Source organism: Mauremys mutica, chromosome 14, assembly GCF_020497125.1.
Source record: "Mauremys mutica isolate MM-2020 ecotype Southern chromosome 14, ASM2049712v1, whole genome shotgun sequence".
In the NCBI taxonomy this organism is placed as follows: domain Eukaryota; kingdom Metazoa; phylum Chordata; order Testudines; family Geoemydidae; genus Mauremys; species Mauremys mutica.
Window position 1 is genome coordinate 27,946,756 of NC_059085.1, and position 24,378 is coordinate 27,971,133.

Consider the following 24,378-nt stretch of genomic DNA (forward strand, 5'->3'; position numbering starts at 1 on the left):
AGAGGTAGATTGTGCCATTAGATGTGACAGCCCAGGACAAGGCATGGTGGGTAAGCTGCTCCATCCAAGAAGTGTTGTAAGGAAGTGAAACTGTGATTAGAGGAACTTACCTCATTTAGAATGGTACAGGCCTACATATATTTAATAGATTATATATATTGCATATATAAGCAAATGCATAAGCAATATAATCTTTGGCCTAGTGTTTAGTGTGGTTAATAAGATTTTTAAATAACCTTTCTCGGAAGGAGTGCAAATAAAGCCTTTTTGGCTTACTGGATATCCTGTTATTCAGTACCCTGATCTGGGTACAGCTCAAGGACGAGGTTACTGTAACCTGCCAGATATAATCAGGATAAATGAGGAGAGTCCCAAAAGTCCCTGTCAGTTGTTATTCGGAATAAGTAAATAAACATGTAATATAAATTACTCTAGCGTGTAACGCAAAATATCATATTTGGTCATAAATATTATTACTTATTATATAAGGAATGAGAGGAGGGAGTTTGATAAAAGTAGGGTGTTATCTTGGGAATAAAAAGATTGTACTGAGACTTAAACTTTGCCTTTGTTTACATACAGCTTTTGGTGTGTGTACATGCAGCCAACTCATTGGCCTGTTCCATGCCAGCTGATCACTGGGGTAGAAACCTCTTCCCTGGATTTAAACTCAGGGTTAGCATGGTTTTTGTCTGCTATAGCAAGCAGTGGTTGTCTGCTTTGCTAGGTTCATAAAGTAATCTGTGGGCTGGATTGGTGGTTCTAAAACATCCTTACAAGTGGTCCCTGGAGGCAGCCCTCCAAGTCACCATTCCTCTCTGCTCTCTCCTTGTTGGGGCACAGGCAGTAATTTTCTGCCGGTCTATACCCAGGGCCGGCTCCAGGCACCAGCGCAGGAAGCAGGTGCTTGGGGCAGCCAATGGAAAGGGGCAGCATGTCCAGGTCTTCAGCGGCAATTCGGCGGCAGGTCCCTCAGTCTCTCTCGGAGGGAAAGACCCACCGCCGAAGTGCCGCCAACAAATGAATTTATTTATTTTTTCTTTGCTGCAAAAAGCTGGAGCCGACCCTGTCTATACCAGAAGGCAAGGAGAAAGACTGCTCACATTTAAAGAATGCTAAGGTCTCTGCCTGTTTACTTACTGGTATCCACATACTACTCAAATGGTAAAAGACTATGGGGCAGATTATAAAACTCTTATACAGATGGGCAAGCAATTACTCACCTGAAGAATCCCACTGAAATCAATCCCACTAAGTGCCTCATCCAGCTCCCACTGAACTTAATGCAAAGCTCCCAATGACTTCAGTGGGAGGTGGCTTGAGTCTTAAACTAGCCCAGGTAATAAAAATGTAGGGGCAGGCTGTGAATCCTTTGCTCACCTGTGTAGTGCACCTGAGTCCCTGGGAGTCTTTCCACTGGGTTCATTTGGAGTAGAACCAGGCTCTTGGTGAGAAAATAGGAACATATCTACTTGGATTCTGCCTCGACACAACCCATCTGAAATGCTCCTCAGTGCAGGCGATAACAGCTCATCATTAGGCAATACTGTGGCAATAATAGGACTAAATAACCCTGCTTAATGAACAAGACAATTGGCCTTTGATAACAGAAAATCCAGGAGAAAGCTCTACAACAAGATACCACTAAAATAACTATGAGAAAATTCTTTCCATTGGTCAGCCCAACCGGCAGATCTGAATAACATGAGAAGTCTGAATATGTTCAATTTATTATTTTCACCATGGAAACGCTCAACAAAACTGACCTTTTCAGCTTCAATAAAAGTGGATTTTGCAGTAGGTCCCTTGTCAGCTGCTTCAATAATAAGTGTAGGTACTAAAACCCAGAGTTATTAAAAACTAAACAAAGATGAAAACAGTCACCTCCCCCCCTGCTCCCCCGCAGCCTTGATCTGAAAGGGATCAGACTTAAATCAATCACCAATTACAGACACGTAAGAAAACCTAAGGGCCAAATTCTGCTCTGAGTTACGCTGATGCAAACCTGGTGTGACTCGATGGACTTCAGTGAAGCCATTCCTGACATGAAATGGTGTAACTCATTGTAGAATGTGGCCATTTGTTATCTGCTGTGGCTACTTTTATCTAAGAGTCATTCAGTTTCATGGGAAGTCTTTGGTATTGCTGATCCTTCTGTTATATTGATCCATTCTGATCAGGCTGATAACTTATCTGTTATTCCATAGAGCTGCTACTGTTCACTATGTACTTTAAGAGTGGGTGGGGGCTGGAATTCTACTTCCAAAGGAACCATTTCACTTTTGCTGAGATAGGAGGTACACAAAAGTTGAGAACGAGCAAGCGAGAGAGATCATTATCTGAATTATTTTCAATAAATTCAGACTGAAATGTTTCTTACTGGGGAATTTTGGTAACTGTCAGTCAAGGTACACACAACCAACCTCAATAACTATAGCCATAACTTTCTTCAATATAGTAATAAATATTAATACTGTCCATTTGCATGTATGCTTTGTTAATGCGATATAATATCAGGAGACTTGTGCAAAAGGTTACCAAACAATATGATCTGCTGCAGGGATTATTTCTCAATTGCATTTAATTCTTTTCATTGGCTGTGCAGTTCTTCTTCATTCAAGAAGGTACATTTAAACATGCCGAAACTCGAGCAGTTGTATTTAAGTCAGTGTTTCCAAGCAGACATGGAATGCAAGGGAAATTGTTATTTTTGACATATTCCAATATAAACTCCACATGTATTATATCTTAGTAAAATATACTGGAAATATACTGAGCAAAAATTAGACACCAGTAAAGAAAGGGCAAAACAATTTAATGACAGCTTTAAAATTAAGGCAAATCTCATTGTTAATTATCATCATTAATTCTCCCTCTAAACCTGCCTCCCAATAACACATAATTATTGGCACTGGGTCAAAAGGCTGTAGTTTTACTTACAACTCAAAATAAGTGTTTAACATTCCAGATGTACTCAACACAATTACATGATATGCCACACTGAAAACACCACCTGATTCCAAAAGGTATGAAGATATGCAGACCTGCACAAGGGAGATGTCCAGTGGATGCTGCAGGTGACTGTGAACCTTTACTCCTGGAATTTCTTCCCAGCTCTGACACTGACACTCCAAGTTACTTGTATTTTCTGTGCCTGAGTTTCTCCATCTGTAAAATAGGGAGATTACATGAAGTTGCACTGATTCATGTTTGTATTCAATTTTGAAAGTTCTTTTGATAAAAGTTTCCCTTAGCAGTGACACCCATTGCCAATAATCCAGACCTCAACCCAAATTATGAACCAGAGAGCATTCTTTAAAGTTTGGGAGAGCCATGGAATACATATGGTTGGCCATCTATTCAGTAAGGAAACTTTTCTAACTTATTTAGGGATCAAAACTAACTTTACCTGGCCCACTCTCTCAGTAGTTTCAAGTTAAGTATTATTTATCTCAGCTTTCCAGAAAAATTGTTTTATACAGAAAGCTAATTTTAATAGAAGTGATGGAATCTGGTCAATTAGGAAACATATACACACACACACACACTATACATATATATATATATATATAAACTCATTTATATCAGACTTTACAGACAACTTTCATAACAAGTGTCCATATATGACATGATGGGAAAAGAACCTGGATACACAATATTACCCCAGGGGAATGGGTTTTGATCTAGAAAAGGTGATCAGCAACCTCAATTTTCTTTTAGATACTGTTTCATTGGTACCTCACACCAGTCAGGTTAAAAAATAGAGGGAGACTGAATGGGGATAAATGGAGAAATTGTTGTGAAAGAGATTTTATGCATATATAGTGGACATGTCCAGTCATTAAGAAGTATTGCAATGTGATTAATCCATAATGAAATATCACACAGCCTGTTGGATATTTATTACCAAACAATTGTTTGGCCATCCTCCTGGGGTTTCTTAGATGAAATGGTCATACAAAAGGAAATAAAGAATTAATCCCTCATCTGCTAGTAGCTACTTGGCATCTGACAGTCTCCCATTGGAAAAAAAATAGTCCAACCATTGAGGAATGGTTCAAAGCATATGAGAGGTTGTTGTTATGAAAAAAATAACAGATCAAATACATGCCCTGCAAAATGGACAGGGGACAAATAGCTACTTAGATATTTGGTCATCTTTTACTCTGTACTCAAAGTACATTCAACTGCAAAAAGCCAAGCACACCTGTCCAATTTTTTTGAATATTAATATTTTTGATAGACAAACCTGGTCTGGTAACTATGTGTAATCAGAGGATGCACTCAATTTAATAAAATCACTAGAAACACCACATCATGGGTGTTGTAATGGTGCTCACTTTACAGTATGGTAAATAGGGAGATCAGATGACTATTTTACTGTATAATGTCTCCTTAAACCAGGGGCGGCTCCAGGCACCAGCGCACCAAGTGCATGCCTGGGGCGGCAAGCCGCAGGGGATGGCCTGCCAGTTGCCGTGAGAGCGGCAGTCAGGCAGCCTTCAGCGGCATGCCTGCGGGAGGTCCGCTGGTCCCACGGTTTTGGCGGCAATTTGGCGGCGGGTACACCAAAGGCGCGGGACCGGCAGACCTCCCGCAGGCGTGCCACCAAAAGCCGCCTGACTGCCGTGCTTAGGGCGGCAAAATACATAGAGCCGCCCCCGCCTTAAACAAAAGCTCACTGTTGTAATGACTGTTTTGTTTCTGATGTTTACACGGCAAGGAATTGTAAACCTCTTAATAGTGCCTAAATAAATACTTTTTTTTCTTAAATGAGTTCTGTAAACTAAATGAGGCATATTAGTGGCACTACATACAGCAATTACAAAATATTAGCAATATCTTTTCCACTCTCTCCACTTGAAGTGCCTGTCTCATTGGCAATCACTCATTTTGCCTGCCTGCACTGTTGAAAGATGAGAGATGGACAAAACCTTATTCTTGACAGCTTCAAAAGCCTTTTGTCATTTTGAAATACGGTATTATGCAAGTATGTGTTTCCAGACCACCTTCTTCCCTGGGTTTGTGCAAGCAATTGTTGTTTCATCACAAAGGTTTGGCTCCTGCAATTCCAGCAGCAGCAGTTGTCCCCTTGTGTAGAAACACTACTTGTACCTTTGCCACATTTGCATTTCTCCCACATTTGCTGTTTTCTGAAGAGCATTCAGTACAACCAGGAAGACTCCATTCTGCATGAGCCTGTAGACTCCACAGGCTTGGTTCTACTCTGGACAGCTGTGACACACAACTTCAGGCAGTTTCTCCTTTCCTGCTCCTGCTGCCCAATGATGTCCATTTACCCCAACTATTTTTGTTCCATTCAGACACCAGCTTCAGCAGAGTCACAAACAATATAGCTGGAGCAGGAACCAGTGTTACGATCAATGGCTTCCATTCTGAATCCTTCTTTTCAGCTGCATTTCAGCTGAAATAGTCCTCATACAGCCTGAAATGTTCAAGGCTTAGTTTCCACCTCAAAGGTGACGATTTTTAATTTTTTTTTATTTATTTTTTGACATTTTGAAAATCATTCAGCTTTGGAGAGTGAAGAGAGTGGAAAATGATACTTTCCCCAGTCCTTGCTCTCATTTTTGGAACAGCTTTACAGCAAAATGGCTGAGGGGTAGAACCAGGTGGCATGGGAATAGCTTTCAGATATACTTGAGCAAGATACGAAAGTATAGGACAACAGAGTCTGTGCTCTAAAGAGTTTACAATCTTGAAACCATGCCATGGTTTAATGACATCCCTGGCCTGCTAATAGTTCTTTTGGGGGAGATGGCAATCCTAAAGGTTTCAAAAGAGGCCAGAATAAAAGAAATTTTCAACAGAGTTCATTCGAAGCTTTGAGTTCCCAGACTGAAAAGCTTTGTGTTGCAATCAAAGAACACCATATCTGTGAGCTGTGTCAGTGCAGAGGAGAACGCGATGTCCTCAGCAGGGAAATCGGTCAGGCTTCATTCAATATGGGGCACAACACAAAGCTTTGGATTTAAATGGCTTATTGTTAAAACCCCTAAGATTAAATAAGAATATTAAATATCCTTGGATGAGCCAGGAGAGAGTGAAAGAAGGAAATGGAGGGAGTGAAAAAACAAACCAAAACAGGGGAAAGTAAAAAGAGGAATAAAGACACTAGCTTGCGGCTAAGCCATTTTATTTTAGTCACTATCTGTTGTTGCTTGAAATTTAGACCTTTGATCCCATCATTGCATCTGCTCATGGCAGTGTGGATGATTGCATCTGACATGCTTACTCTACCTATGACATTTAGACACCTCTCACATCTATCCACCCAGCACATCCTTGAAGTAGGATTGTTAATGGGAAGTGCATTACGAGATTGCTCATCCTCTCAGAGAGTCCGCATGGGATGTTCACATGTCATTGAACCCCAAGGTAGATGGCGAGATTGAGGCAGTTACACAAATAGGGAATTTGGTTTAATTGTCACAGTTCACAGCCTGGGCTGACAACCCAAAGCACAAGCCTGGCAGTTCATACTCCTCCAAGAAACACAGGCAAACAAAATAGTTATGAAGCCCCAGGCAAAGTCTGTGTAAGGGAGAAAGGAACTCCCGAAGCAGCCAGCAAGCCGATATCTCAGCCCCGACACAGGCTGCACATGCTCACAGAGGCAGCAAAGAGTCTTGTGGCACCTTATAGACTAACAGACGTTTTGCAGAATGAGCTTTCGTGGGTGAATACCCACTTCATCGGATGCATGTAGTGGAAATCTCCAGGGGCAGGTATATATAAGCAAGCAAGAAGCAGGCTAGAGATAACAAGGTTAGTTCAATCAGGGAGGATGAGGCCCTCTTCTAGTAGCTGAGGTGTGAAAACCAAGGGAGGAGAAACTGCTTTTGTAGTTGGCAAGCCATTCACAATCTTTGTTTAATCCTGAGCTGATGGTGACAAATTTGCAGATGAACTGAAGCTCAGCAGTTTCTCTTTGAAGTCTGGTCCTGAAGTTTTTTTGCTGCAGGATGGCCACCTTAAGATCTGCTATGGTGTGGCCAGGGAGGTTGAAGTGTTCTCCTACAGGTTTTTGTATATTGCCATTCCTAATATCTGATTTGTGTCCATTTATCCTTTTCCGTAGAGACTGTCCAGTCTGGCCGATGTACATAGCAGAGGGGCATTGCTGGCATATGATGGCGTATATTACATTGGTGGACGTGCAGGTGAATGAACCGGTGATGGTGTGGCTGATCTGGTTAGGTCCTGTGATGGTGTTGCTGGTGTAGATATGTGGGCAGAGTTGGCATCAAGGTTTGTTGCATGGATTGGTTCCTGAGTTAGAGTTACTATGGTGCGGTGTGCAGTTACTGGTGAGAATATGCTTCAGGTTGGCAGGTTGTCTGTGGGCGAGGACTGGCCTGCCACCCAAGGCCTGTGAAAGTGTGGGATCATTGTCCAGGATGGGTTGTAGATCCCTGATGATGCGTTGGAGGGGTTTTAGCTGGGGACTCTATGTGATGGCCAGTGGAGTCATGTTGGTTTCTTTCTTGGGTTTGTCTTGCAGTAGGAGGCTTCTGGGTACACGTCTGGCTCTGTTGATCTGTTTCCTTATTTCCTCGTGTGGGTATTGTAGTTTTGAGAATGCTTGATGGAGATTTTGTAGGTGTTGGTCTCTGTCTGAGGGGTTAGAGCAGATACGGTTGTACCTCAGTGCTTGGCTGTAGACAATGGATCGTGTGGTGTGCCCGGGATGGAAGCTGGAGGCATGAAGGTAGGCATAGCGGTCAGTAGGTTTTCGGTATAGGGTGGTGTTAATGTGACCATCACTTATTTGCACTGTGGTGTCTAGGAAGTGGATCTCCCGTGTAGATTGGTCCAGGCTGAGGTTGATGGTGGGGTGGAAGCTCTTGAAATCGTGGTGGAATTTTTCCAGAGTCTCCTTCCCATGGGTCCAGATGATGAAGATGTCATCAATGTAGCGCAGGTACAGAAGGGGCGTGAGTGGACAAGAGCTGAGGAAGCATTGTTCCAGGTCAGCCATAAAAATGTTGGCATATTGTGGGGCCATGCGGGTGCCCATAGCGGTGCCACTGATCTGGAGATATATATTGTCATCAAATTTGAAATAGTTGTGTATGAGGATAAAGGCACAGAGCTCAGCAACCAGTTGTGCTGTGGCATCATCAAGGATACTGTTCCTCACAGCTTGTATTCCATCAGTGTGTGGGATGTTTGTGTAGAGAGCCTCTATATCCATGGTGGCTAGGATGGTGTTTTCTGGAAGGTCACCAATGCATTGTAGTTTCCTCAGGAAATCAGTGGTGTCACGGAGATAGCTGGGAGTGCTGGTGGCATAGGGTCTGAGTAAAGAGTCCACATATCCAGACAGTCCTTCAGTGAGAGTGCCAATGCCCGAGATGATGGGGCATCCAGGATTTCCAGGTTTGTGGATCTTGGGTAGTAGATAGAATAACCCTGGTCGGGGCTCTAAGGGTATGTTGATTTGTTCCGGTGTTAGTGTAGGGAGTGTCCTGAGTAGATGGTGCAGTTTCTTGGTGTATTCCTCAGTGGGATCTGAGGGAAGTGGCCTGTAGAATTTGGTATTGGAGAGTTGTCTGGCGGCCTCCTTTTGGTAGTCAGACCTGTTCATGATGACAACAGCACCTCCTTTATCAGCCTGTTTGATTATAATGTCAGGGTGGTTTCTGAGGCTGTGGATAGCATTGCGTTCTGCACGACTTAGGTTATGAGGCAAATGATGTTGTTTTTCCACAATTTCTGCCTGTGCACGTCGGCGGAAGCATTCAATGTATAGGTCCAGACTGTCATTTTGACCCTCAGGAGGAGTCCATGTGGTTCTAAAGCAAAAATCCTTTCCAGAAAAAAAAAAAAAAAAAAGCTAACCCGCTAGCTGCTAGCTAGCTGCACTCACAACAGCAAATAAGTTGTATTCAATTTTAAGCCAAGTACTTGCTAGATGGAACTCACTATTATGCAGTAATGAAAGACCAGACACTATTTCACCATTTCATACCCACTTTACAAAGCTAATGTGCAGTGAAGTAGATCTCCTTGGATCCGAGTCTGCTCCTATCAAAATCAATTGCAAAACTCCAGTGACTTCAGTGGCACTAGATTTCGGTCCACATCCACTGGGCCAAATTCATCCCTCATGCAAATCTATTGCCATTGAGCCCCCTGGAATGAATTTGGGCCATTCACTTCAGTGGGATAATTTGAGACCCTTCACCTTCATGGCCACATTTTCCTAACTTGGAATCTCAAGGTAGCGTATCAACGTGACGTTTCCATGGGCAGTTAATTATACAGGAAATTTTGGCCCCACATTTTGATACAAAGGCCATTTGTGCCTGAGGCTTTTTGTTTCACTCCTATTCTCTAACTGAATTCAAATCACATATGAGAAAATAGTTAAACTAAGACATATTATAGCTGGACAATGTTTCTTAACAAGCAGAAGGTCAGGGCTACAAGAGAAATGCTCAGATGTTTTAATTTCTCTTTCTTTTGTCATGGTATAAAGTCTAATAAAATTACTGCTACTACTTCCCTTTCAAGAAACAAGGACAGGTTCCTTTAAGTTATTGCTGTTAATACCTAATGCTAGAGAAGTTCTTAATTTTCACCAGTTTTGTTGGATTTTCCTTTGATTTCTTTATTATTCATTTACAGGTTTAAATATGTTTTGTAAGCTTTAAAATCTTTCCCCTGGGTTTAAATAATCCTCGGTTTTTATACATTCCAGCATTCCCAGATGAATTAAAGCAATTGAGTGCACTATCCAAACCTGAACTAATTTGTTTTGCTAGAAATGGGACTCTTCATCCAGAAAATGCTGAAGACATTTGCCCTGCGCTGACACCAGTTGCACCATAACTTTTGCTAAGTATAGCAACATTGGCTCTTTCCGCAGCACCATCACCTACCCTATGGATACAGTAATAGATGGGTATCTGTACGGTGCTATTTATGTAATAACTAACATGCCAAAAATGCTAGAGTAGACCGGGCAAATTGAAGTATTTTCTTGAATTAGCTGGTGAACCCTCGGGCAGGAAACTCACTCAGTTAAGTCAAAGTTGAACTAAACCACTTGGAGATCGACAGATAAGCGCTATATAAGAGGTATTATTAATAGTACACTAAGATTTTTCAATGTGTTTGTTTTTACATCATTTAATTTTTTGCTAATGTAGACAAGCTCTATATGGACAACTTTGCTTCACTCCCTTACTATGCATGTTTGAGCTGGGGTCTACAAACCACAGGGAGGAAGCGCTGCCTGGGAAACAGAATGGCTAATATGACTAAGGGTAGGTCCATACTTACCCGCCGGGTCGATGCGGAGAGTTCGACTTCTCGGAGTTCGAACTATCGCGTCTAATGATTAGATGCGATAGTTCGAACTCCGAACGCGCTCCCGTCGACTCCAGAACTCCACCACCGCGAACGGCGGTGGCGGAGTCGACGGGGGAGCCGCGGAGTTCGATCCCGCGGCGTCTGGACAGGTAGGAAATTCGAACTAAGGTAGTTCGACTTCAGCTATTCTATTCGCGTAGCTGAAGTCGCGTACCTTAGTTCGACCCCCCCCCCGTAGTGTAGACGAGGCCTGAGTCACATTCTGTGCAGCATAAGAGGAGTGGCTAAAATCTAGCTGAGGCCCCTCGCTAGCATTCTGAATTCAGAACAATTCCATGGACAGCAGCTAATTTAGATATCCTAGTGCTGACACTGTGTGAGTCCAGAATGCATGAACAGAACATTGTTTGCATGCAGCAGTCAGGTATTAGTTAGTGTGTAGGAGTGTCATCAGGACAAATAGATACATCCTGCAGGTATCCTAGGGAACAGCAGAGGCAAATCCGTCTGGTTTTCACATTGCCCATTCTAAGAGAAGTCCAGCACTTCACAGATACGATGGAGTGTGTTCATTCCTAGGAACACGTTTATCCACCTCTTTTAATAAACCAGGTTACAGCTGAGTGAACGGGGTGTCTCCCCTAGAGCAGTAAAGTTAATACTCAGTGTTTTTTCAGATAAAGAAAGTCTTTCCAAATCCCCTGGCATTTAAAGAACTACAAGCCAATATTTATAGAGATTAGGGCCTGATCCTATGAGATGCTGAGCACTGTCAGCCCTAGTGACTGCCAGTGGGAATTGAAGGCCTCACCATTTTACAGAAGGAATGCAGCACCTTACTGGATGGGACCCTATGAGAGACAACCTGTCTAGTTGATTGAACAAAAGGGGCTGGATGACAGGAGCTCCTGAACTTGAAGCTGGGCTTTGCCACTGACTCTCTCTGAGTGTGGGGAAGTCACAGTGCCTCTATTCCTCAGTTTCCCCATAACAAAATGGAGACAAGCCTTCCCCATCTCACCATGGGAAAATTAATGGTTGTGCAGGGTTTTGTACTTTAAAGCATTATTCTTTAATACTCTGCTACTGTCTGTGTCCTCACTAGTATTCAGCATACTTTCAATGTCAATATGTGATGTCTATTTTTATTACAAACAATGCTGCATTTCTTCTCCAGGTGCTGCTCGCCTTTCTATTCAGCTGTTCATCCTCAGCTGTTGCTCCTTTTATTCCTGCTGCTGGTGAAGGGCGAGTGTCTGGAGATGTCTCTTTGTACTACAGTGCCTTGTGCTGCCTGATATGCTGCAGGCCTATTTTTCACTTTCAATACTGGTAGAAGAAAATGTGACAGTCATGGATTATACATGATATTAATCTAGGAACTAGAGCTTGAATAGCGGAGTAAAAGTCAACAAAACTGAAAGTGTGAGTGAATAAAAAAAAAGAAGTTACCTGAAAGGAACCTGAAAGGAAAAATAGGCTGAGCAAGCCAATTTGTGACCATACTCTGTAATTGCTGTTTCCTCATCTTTCCTCCCACCCAGAACCATCTGTTTGTTTTATCCATCTGGTACATCTTCTCATAAACATGACTAAGATCTGGGAGCATCTGTCCTCCATGTCTGTATAGCACCTTGCATAACGGGCCTTGATCCCTAATTGAGGACTCTAGAATGGCTGCCAGAGTTTATCCATTGTTTGAAACTCTAACCAGCCTTCTTCTGAAGTTCAGAAAAACTCAGATAATGTCTGTTCTAGCAGTCCAAATAGTTCACACAAGTCTTGAAACTTTAGATACTCATATGAACCCAACTCTGAACTAGTCAGCAGCATTAGAAAAAGATATAGGATAAAGTCCTAAAAGCCCTCTTCTTACTTCTTGAAGTGATCCAGTGTCTAAAAGAGAAGTCATAATAGTTATGTCTTTATCAAACTGAAGTCACTTATTTTTGTGTTATACCATCAAGGCCTAGAATTAGATACAATTAGAATTAGATACAATGGCAACTATTGTCATGTTTCTGATACATGCGCTCTTCTGCTTTTTGTGCTTTAGTATGACTTCTTCATTACAGATGCTGAGGAGAAGACATTTTGTTATCTCAGATTCACTTTCTTCCTTCACGTAATGAAGAGCAAGTTTTTACAATATGTCAAAAAGAATAGCCTATACATACTAGATAGAAATGTAATGCTGTACCACTAGAACTCCAACTTCTTCAAGGAACACATGAAAAAAACATGCCTATCTGTTACAGCACTCAGCTAATGAACTCCCCCATTTGTTTCAACACCTGAATATAGTGGCACCACCTGTGTGTTACCAACACTACTTCCTTACAAAGGATTTTTCCTTCTCCTTTTATTATTCGGGCTTTCCTATTACTCCTTTCATTTATTGATGCCTGAACCAACTCTGTGAGGCAGTGCTCGCCCTGGCTGTAACCGATACGAGTTTCTTGGAAGGATGGGGTTTCTTTATGTCTTCATCCCATTCTTCTGAGTTACTCCATCCTTCCCTTTCTCTTCTCCCCTTCGTCTGTTTCACTTCTTTTCTGCTCTCCTCTATCTTCTGTGTCTTTCCGCCCCTCTCTCCTCCAACTCTTCGCTTCTCTTCTATCTCCTGTCCCTGTCCCATGGAAACTCATCATCTTGATGTACTACTCACTGCAGTGAGGGGAAGCCCATATCTGAATACAAGCTGTACTCCCTATCAGAAGCACTATATACACATATAAGAAATACAAAATCTTGGTTCTCTCTCCTCCCTCTGCCCAACATTCCTTTATTTTCCCAGAATCCAAAAAGTCTTACGTATTCAAAACAATTTAAAAATAAAACAAAGGAGAATTAAACTGAAAAAAATCCATGCACTTAATACCTGATCCCACAGGCGCATACAGCTTCCTCTCATTTCAAAATTTATATATCGATCCTCCTCAGGGCTGTGGAAAATTGTTTTTTGTATCAGTCTGATTTTTCCAGATATGTTGCTTTTATTAAAATGCTCCATTTACAGCCTTTTAGAATCACACCTTTATTCTGCAAAGGTGTCTCTATTGCATCTGCATTTCTCCTTTCTTTCAGAGGTGATATGGACCACCTGTAATGCTAGTGAGGCTAATTAAAACAAATGTTAATTAATTGTGTATTGTGAGCCACATTGCAGTTAAAGGGCAATGTTCTCTGCTTCCTGTTGATACCCACACTTTACTCACACACTCAGCTGCTCAACCCTCAGTTTGGTAATAATCCATTAGTCACTTACACATAAAGTGGGTGTCAATAAGCATGAGCTACTCTGGTTTTATATGATTTTCATGCATTTCACACCTACAGTGAGCTCAATTCTTCCCTAACTTACACCAAGTATCTTCAACGAAGTCCAGATTATTCCCTGGGGTGTATGTCAGTGCAGCACTTTCCTCTATCATAAATCAACAGAAAGTCAGTTGTAAATGGAGCATTTTAATTAAAAGCAACATGTTTGGAAAAATCAGACCAATGCAAAGAGATACATTTCTGCAACCATAAGGCTGATCAAAATATAAATGTTGAAAATAGTAATGACAAAAAAAAGCTAGCTAAAAAGGAGATAGACTACACGTTTATATATTCTGTGTATTTTCTCTCTGTTTTATAGTGGATCATTTCTAAACTGGCTGTCATCCATTCATGAATTACTACATCAAGCTCAATAGGTTGTAGAAATAGACAGGGATTACACACACATATACCACAGACACACACAAAGCTGACACATAATTCTTTTTTGCACTGCTAAACGGAGGCAGAAGAGATAACAAAGAAAGATGTGACTCTCATGTTGCATTTAAATTAAAATCAGAGGAGGAAAGCTCTACTCCCACCCCAAGATAACTAAATGGCAAATCAAATCCATATTTACATACATTGGGAAAAAAACACCAGGACTCTCTTAATGCCCTCAAACAGCAGCAATTCATTGCATGGAAAAAATAAATACTGCCCTGACACACAAGCAAATCTCCCAAGATGTGGTCTAACATGCGTGTCTCACTTTGTGTTTACATGTACTCTCTGACTACTGAATTATAGATTTTAAATATGCAGAAACAATGTAGAAAACTGTGGGGAAATGCAGAAATATATCCCTGTGAAGACTCAATTGAGTTACTTTGGAAAGATTAATTAAAATTGAAATTTTTTTTCAAAAAAATATCTGCTTCCTTGATATTGGTATACCATTACCTGTTTTCTATTATGAGATATTATACTCTGTAATGGAATAATAGATCCCAAGGGATTAAACAAGAAGTTTAATCTATTCTGGCAGCACCAGAGGAGGAGATATGACAAAAGTTATCCATTCTTTATCAAAAAGGGTTATTTATTATTATTATTCTACAGGTATTGACATTCTATGCTTTCTTCTGTGTAAAAGGTCAGATAATTCAGTATCCTACTTATTAGAGAGGGCCTGAGTTTTGAAGTTCTGATCTACATTCAGCTCCTAATCGGAACTCCCCAATTCCATCTGTGGTTTTGATCCACTGCACCACTTTAGGTCCATCAGTAAGTTACATAGTGTCGTAAAGAGAAGTTTTGTTATTAACATGTCCAATGAACTACTGTTTTCCTGATTGACACTAGGTGATGAAGTTGTGCAGTAGGATCTATACTGGAAATGACAAACAAAACGTAATGTCTTCACCCCTTTGAGAAAGTAAACTAAGCTCAGCACTGAAGCATAGTTACCAGGGATCAGGGTAAATTAACTAGAGAGAAGATTGTAAGATTACATGGTAGAAACCCATTATGAGTTTGTAAAGGGCTCGATTCTGCCTCCCTAACTCAAATTGAGTAGTACCTTACTAGGCTTACTCTGGGGTTAACAGGTCTGATTGCATGGTGAGCAAAGGGGGCAGAATCAGGCTCTGTATGACAGAATGATGAGTTTCCAGGCATTGTATTAGTGCACTTTAACATTGAAAGGGCCACTGATCATTTTAACTTTAAGAAGGAGAAATATATTGAAGCATCAGAAAAAGAAGTTATTTGCCTCTCTCTTATTCTTGAATATACTCTTCTTCTGAAATTGTAAGAACAAGATAAACTCCCCATGCCACAGAATGATGCCCCAAAGCTGGCAACCACACTAGGAGAGACGCTTGTGTTTACTTTTTGACTCTCTAGGACACAGGTTCTGGGCTCACAATAAATCAGGTTCTCACTGTTTTGATACTATGCTTATGCCTGCACAGCCAGCATCCACATAGGGTATGTCTATACAGAAGCTGGGACCAGGCGTCCCAGCACAGGTAGACAGATAATGCGTAAGCTCAGCTCAGGCTAGTGCACTAAAAATAGCAGTGTAGCTTAGGTAGCACAGGTGACAGCTTGCTGCCTGAGAACAACCCACCCAGACCCCTGTGCATGTACTCAGGCAGCTAGCCTGAGCCACTGCCTGTGGCCACTCCCTGGCTACACTGCTACTTTTAGCATGCTGGCTTGAGCAGAGCTAGGGCATGTCTGTCTACTCGTCCTGTGAAGCACACTCCCAGCTGCAGGATAGAAATACCCACAGTGGAAAGTCAAAATGCAAACACAAGTTGCTATTTTAGAGTAATCACACTAACGAATTTGCTTGTGTTCTCTCTCTTTCTCTCTCATTTTCAAAATGAATAAGCTGCTAGGATTAAAATACATAGATATCACCTCTCTCTGCTTTCTAAGAAATGATCTAATAAATCTTTGTTCCCCAAAATAGCCTTTATTCATGGGATTACTCACATGAGTAAGGGTTGGCAAGGTTGAGCCCTAAGATATCTAAGAATCTATTTTACCCCAGGCAAGTAAAAAAGCCACCCAAACTAATAAAACAAAACTAGGGACCATCACAGAACAAGGTCAGAAAGGTTGCCCTACTTTGTTCAAAAATCAAGCTAAAAATCAGGATTCAGTCCTGAGCTTTTGCTTTTCCTTTTTAACATTGTTAAAGGCATTCATTCCTTTGTCATATGGATAGTTGTTCACAAAGGACTTTACTGATACCACTTTGCTCATCTAGTCCAGATGGTCAAAAGTGATGAAAATCTAAAGGTATTCCAGGAAGTGACCTTGGAGTTGAGGACAGAACGTAAGCATGATTCTGAAAGCATCACTAGCATCACTAGCTTTAGGAAAACAATGCACTTAGGCAGCATTTGGTTTTTAAAAGGACAACAGCACACTCTTTCCCCAGTTGACAAGACACCTGCTACAGATTTCCTCAATCCCTAACTTAACAACAACAAAAAAGAGCTAGTTTGCACTGCATATGTCTATAGCTGTGATTTTTGCCTTTCTATCCTTCATATTTTATTATATTTAATACTGCTAGATGGTGATGACTGATTAGAAATGAAAACTGTGAGGAAACAAACACCACACTTAGATTGTGAGGGTCCGTAATGCTAAATGTCCATGGCCATGCTGTGTGGCTTTATTCCAGACACCTAAGAGCGCTACAGGGTTATTACTGATCGGGTTCAGCCAGGTTAATCACAGAGGCTGTGTGGCTATCACCAGGCAATGTCCCCTCCTAACCTTAAGTCTGATCTTCAATGCTCAAAGTGTGTGGACTTTATCTCCGAGGCACGCTATAGGACAAAGAAGTGCTAGTTGGCAGTGACCAATGAGGACTTCAGTCCTCTCAAGGCCAGTTCTCCTTATCACTGATAAAAATAAAACTCTCTTATGTCCAATAGTCACCACAGGCACTGCATATGGAATACCTCCAGCCTCCTGATGTCTTGTTTAAGCAGCATCCAAGGGATGCTGGGTGGTCCTAGTGGATCACATGCTAAATATGAGTCAACAGCGTAATGCTGTTGCAAAAAAAGCAGGCATCATTCTGGGACGTATTAGCAGGAGTAATTCTTCTGCTCTATTCTGTGTTGATTAGGCCTCAACTGGAGTATTGTGTCCAGTTCTGGGTGTCACATTTCAGGAAAAATATAGACAAATTGAAGAAAGTCCAGAGAAGAGCAACAAAAATTATTAAAGGTCTAGAAAACATAACCTATGAGGGAAGATTGAAAAAATTGGTTGTTTAGTTTGGAGAAGAGAAGACTGAGAGGGGACATGATAACAGTTTTCAAATACATAAAAGTTGTTACAAGGAGAAGGGAGAGAAATTGTTCTTCTTAACCTCTGAGGATAGGACAAGAAGCAATGGGCTTAAATTGCAGCAAGGGCGGTTTAGGTTGGACATTAGGAAAAACTTCCTAACTGTCAGAGTGGTTAAGCACTGGAATAAATTGCCTAGGGAGGTGGTGGAATCTCCATCACTGGGGATTTTTAAGAGCAGGTTGGACAAACACCTGTCAGAGATGGTCTAGATAATAGTTAGTCTTGCCTTGAGTGCAGGGGACTGGATTAGATGACCTCTCAATGTCCCTTCCAGTTCTATGATTCTATGTTTCAGATCCATATGAGAGGATCAGAAATGCATGTGTGTGATAAATCCATACTTTTGTATGTAATTTCACCTCTTTTGGGCTCCAGACCCTAAGCAGGTCCTTCATGGATTCTCCTTAGGCTGTCTGTGCCCATTTGCTGACATTTCACTGCCTAGATAGATGAAATCATCCACTACTTCCATGGCTTGTCCAACAGCACAAATGTCTTATAGTGCAACTTTTGTGCAGACACTCTGGATTTTTGTTTTTACCCAAGAAACCCGTAGCCCTGGGGCAGGTGCCATGTGCTGGAAGCTCTCTAATATGTCTTTAAGGTCATTTGAATCCTGGCTGAAGAAAATGAAATCATCCACATAATCCAGGTTGGTAAACAAGTCAAAGCAACAGTTATATCAATATTTACAAAGTTATGTTTGAGGAGCCAATCCATAGGGTGGCATAACAGGGCTGGGTCCAGGACACAGTCTTGCTTCACCCCAGATCCAGTGTAAAACCTGTAGGACTTATGGATCCCCCATTGCACCCGTGTCCCTGAGTCATTATATAGATCTTGAATTAACCTCAAGAGGATGACAAGAACTCCAGTTCCTTGTAGGGCCTCCCACAGGGCACCTTTTGATTCTGTTGCTAGAGCTGCCTTTAGATCTATATATGCTGCTGTCAAAGGACAACTGAATTTGCGATGGATTGTAGATAAAAGGCAAAGATCCAGTGTAGCTTCCATTGTATATCTGAATTCCCCTCAACTTCTGGGTGCTTGGATACATGGCACCCAGACTGGAACTACACCTGGTTTTGCAAAACAAAAATTAAATCAACAAAGTTTTGCAACAGCAAACACACAAAATTTCTCCCATTACTATTTGAAATAGAGATGGATCATAATCTGAACCATTTCTTTGTTGCACACGCACACACGTACCCCTACCTCTACAGGGGGATTCAGATAAATGGGTCCTAAATCTTTGGAATTGCAAAACCAAAACCCAATGAACAAGACTTCGCAAAACAGGAACTAAATCTACCCCGATTCTTCTCATCACAGTGTTTTACATAAGGGAAGGGTATTGGTACAAAATAAGAAACCAAAAGTCACGAAACTTTTGTATCACATGTAGTCATTTCCATTCCTTACAACAGATATTCAAGCATACGGAGTAAGTAAAAACCCAATTAGCCACAATACTTGTATTTATTTTGTTTATTGAAAACATGAGAAACACAGAAAGATAGCAGAATAAAACAAGGAATATTTGCTCCTTTTACAGATTCAGTCCCTCCCTCTGTAAGCCATCTACATTATTCACATTCTATGCAACATAAAAGTTGGACTAGTAATGCTCACATCAGAGGGGAAAGAAAGAAGAGGTAAATTAAAAAGGAGGAGAGGTGATGGAGCGGAGGTTTTCTGATATGATACTGCTCAAAGGAGCATGCATTCCACAAAACAAAGAGTTGTATGAGATAGTATGCAGGGATAGAGTCTGGTCCCCAGTATGTAATGTGTTAATTCCAGCTTCCCTTTCTCTTCCCCTGAACATCTGCACAAAGAGGAAAAATGGCTGAAGTAAGGAGTATACCTGGGGAAGGGCGAGATTGTGCTTGGCCCAGCTAAGGTGAAGGAAGTTTTATTGTGACTCTCTTTGCTCGTGTTGTCTTGTTTGGTTTCTCTCTCGATGAGCAGCTTTACTGCCTAACTTGTATTTTCTTTCTGCTCAGTCATCCTACTAACTTACAATGAGTTTCAAATATTCATAAAATCAAGGAAAGGATTCCAAATGTCAAGCTATCTATCCATGTTCCCTTACACCTAAGATAACTTGTTTTGGAGTGCCAGCATATGAAAGAGCTGTGACCCATTTCTTTAATGATGGAGTGATCCTTCCAGTAGCAGATCACATTTTTTTTACTAACGTTATGCATATTTGTATCTAATTTACCTTTCCTTGTGATAAGGTAGTGTGCCACAAGTCCTTTAAAACATCTAACAAACAAATATATTTAGAGTCATCTCCGGGGCCTAATGGTATTGGCTCTATATACTTCAGTGCAGAGTATCTGGATTCATTTCCCTGTCCAAACACCCAAAGATATCAAGGCTCATACAAGTGGTTTTCCAAAAGCTTTAGCATGACTAGACTCTCCAAAAATACAAAGTAGGATAACTCAGGATAGTCATATAATTCCTAAATAGGCCTATCTGCAGTGGCCAGATTATGGGGCCCTAGTCTATAACGGAGGCAGCTAGGAACTAGGATAATACAAATAATAATAATTTGCAAATATCCAGTGGAGGCCTGGAGAATAGATTTGGTATAACTTGCAAGAAGATAATCTTTTAAAGAGGCATTCTCACATAAAAAACTAGATTCAACTTTTTAAAAGTCTTTTATCAGAAAGAATTTTTTAAATAACCAGATCTGGATTGGCATTTTTTTTTACTATGGACAATACAGCTGTAGGGAGGAAACAAATATTTATGCAAAAATGGTTATTAATAAGATTATAATAATTTATTCTCATAATGTTAGGTCATTACAAGCTTGCCTGCACCTTTACTGAATTTAAGAGATACTCTATTTTATACCCACAATGCCTGGAGAATATAACATCATATGCTTATGGTTTGGGTTGGTCATTTTATTGACTGAGATATGCAAGCTAATTACAGAAATTCCATGTTTCTGCTTTCTGTCACTCAGGGACAAGTCTCAAGTCAAAGGAGAAAACACCCAAGTGTGTTTATACAGACTCTAAAATTAAGCTTTTATAACTTCTGTCTTGATTGAACTTTCTATACTATTTTCTTTTATGCTACGTTTTGAAAATATATATAATAAGCATTGGTTACTGTGTCTTGTATAAAATACAATTTGCAAGTTGTAAACATTCTGCAAATGGCAGATCATAAATCCAAGGACTGTTTTGGTCAAAAAGCAAACAAATCTTAAGGAGGTTTTATCAAAGAACATGACACATATTTTATATAAGATACCAGTTGGTATTGATATGATCTTACCTAAGTGGGTGGGGGACTTTGTAAGATATTTATACTCTAGAAAGAGTCCTGGTGTTTATTTAGGAGCAAAGAAGAAAGTAGGGATGTGTTATCAGAGTTATAAAACTAAGTCATAAACGTATGCTCCCCCCACCTCCTTTCATAGAGACAAACCTCAGTTATACTCCTACAAATTTCTTATTGAAAGTATTATACTCTATAGGTATTCTAAAGCCTTCACACTTCAAGAAAAAATGGAGGGCTGGAAAATGTTTTCTAGAAGATGCTGGTTACTTCTATCTAACTGATGTTTCCTCTTTATTCCTGAAATGCTTGAAGATGGCACCAGTTTCTCATAAGATATATATTTGGAACTATATTATCAAAATGCAAAGCTGCTAATGTAAGAACTTCCTATTATCATTGCTATGTAAATGATAAAATGCTTCATGTACCAACATGGAATCCAATGACCTTGTTAGACTGGTTACTAATATAAGAAGCCATTTGAGTATACAAATATTACTATTAATTGGGGGATTTTTTATCTGGCAAGCTCAAGCAATTTCCATATCCAACTCAGAAAGACAAGAGCCATCTCTCCAAAGATTATTAAGAAGAGCCATTACCTTCTCTAATTGCTATTTAAATTTAGACACTCTTTAAGAAATAAGTTTAAAAAGTCTACTTTGAGAACTGAAAATCTCTTCCTGTAAAAAGTAAAGGTGTTTGGACTCATTTGAAACAGATTTTCAACTCTTATTATGCCCTAATGAAATTAGAGGGCTATCTCAGAAAATTCATTGAATAAAAGAAAAAGTTAAAATTCTAATTTTTAAAGATGATCTGAGAATTTCCCCATACAAAGCTGCAGGCAATATAATCATCAAACTGAACAAAATTTACAACCCTACTGTATACGTAGAAGCCAATAACCTATTCATCACCTGAAACTGCTCATAAGACAAACCCACAAAGGTGCTAAGCCAATGAAAGGATGACAACAGCTAATTTTGAATCCAGCCAAGCCTGAAAGAAGTGTGTTTCTTCCTTCCATGGAGATATGGAAAGATGCGCTTATAAATTTCTCTGAATTGTCACTTGAGCAGAGTTTCTCCCCAGCTTCAAGATATGCACTGCCACACCCAATTTTTTTAAAGCAGGTTTATTTTCTAAGTAGAAGCAAGTAAACAAACAGCTGACTTGGGCTTGTGGGGCTCAGGTTCTGGCTGAAGAACTGCGGTCTAGACACTCGGGCTTGGGCTAGAACCTGAGCTCTGGGACCCTGAGAGAGTTGAGGGTACCAGAGCTCGGGCACCAGCCTGAGCCCAACCATCTATATAGCAATTTTTAGTCCTGCAGACTGAGCCCGAGTCAGCTGACCTGGGTCAGCCATGGCCATCCCACAGATCTTTTATCCCTCTGTAGATGTACCCTCAAAGGCCTCTGACAGCTTTCCAGTTCTTGCCAGGGCTACCTCTGCTCTGGGACAGCAGTCTCAGGGCTGTCTCCCAGAGCCCTTGGCCCCTTGCTCCAGGGGACCTTACACCAGATTTATCTCCACTCCACTGTGGCATTACCTCCCCAGGTATTGTCTGTCCCAATCCAGCACCATCTTCCTGCCCACCAGCAGCCCTTTCTAGGCCAAGGTGTAGCCCAGCCCCCTTTAATTGGCTGTATTGGACTCCCCTGCTCTGATCCAGGGGCACTGGGAACAGCTACTCTGTAACAGATACACTAAGACAGAAATCACTACTAATTTGGGGAAGAAGATACCTTGGTCCCCACCAAGCCTCAAAGACACAATCTCTGGTGAAAGCTCTCCACAGAGGGATTTACAGAAGAGATTGTAGCTGAAATAACCGTTCTTTATTGTTTGTGTTCTGATTATTTTTGTAAACAATAAAATAGGCATAGTTAACACTAGTGATTAATTTTGCTTATTTTTAATCATGGTGTCCCCTAAGGCATGGCATAAAACCCCATATGACTAAAGTAACAGGGTCGCTTACCAGGTGTGGCAGATCTAGCTTCCTTTCTATCTAGGTTTAATGTAACAGTGTGGCATCCACCCCTCGCAAGCACCCTTTCTGGCTGGCTGTGTCTTTAAATAGTTCCAGCCCTGGTATCAGACCACACCCCCAGGACTTCATCCCTGGAGGCAATGGTTTCGCCCTCTAGGTCTATTCTGGTCACAACTCTTTAGCTGGGCCACTAAGTAGTTCAGTTCCCCTTCTGGGGGTTTATCACTGTCTGATTGTAGGTCAGCTCCACAGTGGCCTACAGGGTGTGTTGAGGGGAACCCCAGGCCCACCCACTACTCTGGGTCCCAGCCCAGGGACCCTAAGAATAGCAGCTAGGTGCCACCATGTCCCTTTAACTACACTGCTTTCAATTCCCTGGGCCACTTCTCCATAACCCCAGCCTTTGCCAAAGCTTTATCCTTACCTCAAGGCTCATCTAAGTTCAGGCTCAGCAGCCAGCCAGGAGCTCTTTCTCGCTCTCTGAGCCCTGCCAGCACTGAGGTGTCCATGGTGCTGCAATTCAGGAGCTACCCTGTACTCCTCTAGCTCCAGCAAGGAGCTGACCTCCTTGTAGCTCCTTTTATATGGTCCTCCTGGGCCCTGACGGGCTGCTCCCTGCAACCTCTCTGACTAGCTTCTTCCCCTTGCAGCCATGCTAGGCCTCATTGGAGGACTCCTCTTCTGTGCTTTTCCTGTGAGGGGTGTAGCAGGATACTGAGGCCTCCAGCCAGGGGCCTCTGGGCCTAGACAACCCTGTGACACTGAATTAGAAGCTTCTGCAGCCTTCCATCTATGACAGAATGTTTCTTGTTGGGCTTTTGGCTATGATCTGTTCAATAACTAGTGTCTTCTCTCTAGGGGACTATATTCTGCCTCTTCAGAAGGATGAACCTGATGATCTTATAGTCCTTTTCCAATTCTCTCATCTAAGACTTCTATGATTAATCCAGACACTATACTTACAGAAGCATTTTTCCAGAGCCAGAATCCAGAGAGATGCTCAGCATGTCTCACTTTTGCCTAAATCCTCAAGGATTTTCTCTTTCACTCTGAGTGATAATACTCCTGGTACTCATGTTCCTAATATTTCATATTTCAAAATCCAGGTACTTTTCCTTCTTGCATGGATTCTACCTATTGTCTATCCAGCTAATCTGCCATGTTCTCCTTCGTTTGCAGTTTACTGTACATGTATTTTTGAGAGAATGTTCTTTGGAGGACTGTTTGTTTAGTCAGCTGTGGGTATCAAAAAAAAATCAGGAGTGTTATCTGGGATATTGAGACTTGTAGAAGAAGATATTTGATGCCAATTCAAGCATCACTATGATTCCAGATGGTTGTTCAAACAATAGCATTCAAATACAGTTTTATTAATCACCTTGCATGCGTCTATTTCAGATGGATAGCTAAATAAAGTGGGCTTGCAATGAATAGGCTATTGCTTCCAAGAATCTTCACAGGGCATAATTCCAAATGCATTAACATCTTGTTTTGTTTTGTCTTGATTTTGAGCAAAGAAGAAGGCTTTGTGAGACCATTAAAGACCTGGGAAATAAACAGGCCTTGGTTTGCT

General features: G+C 41.2%; 1 protein-coding gene across 4 annotated transcripts in view; it reads right to left on the reverse strand.

Annotated features, from left to right (window-relative positions):
* Positions 1 to 2,744: 2,744 nt before the first annotated feature.
* The window catches only part of LOC123349360, a 336,086-nt gene continuing 314,452 nt past the window's right edge, over positions 2,745 to 24,378 (reverse strand). For 3 of the 4 annotated variants that reach the window (XM_044987355.1, XR_006573506.1, XR_006573507.1), the window contains one exon: positions 19,022 to 24,041. Coding sequence is in view for 1 of the 4 variants with exons in the window: in XM_044987356.1 (XP_044843291.1) it covers positions 3,092 to 3,168 (77 nt within the window). In the remaining 3 variants the exon portion in view is untranslated. Of the gene's footprint in view, positions 3,169 to 19,021; positions 24,042 to 24,378 lie in introns of those variants that run through there. The other variant, XM_044987356.1, reaches the window with a different exon arrangement.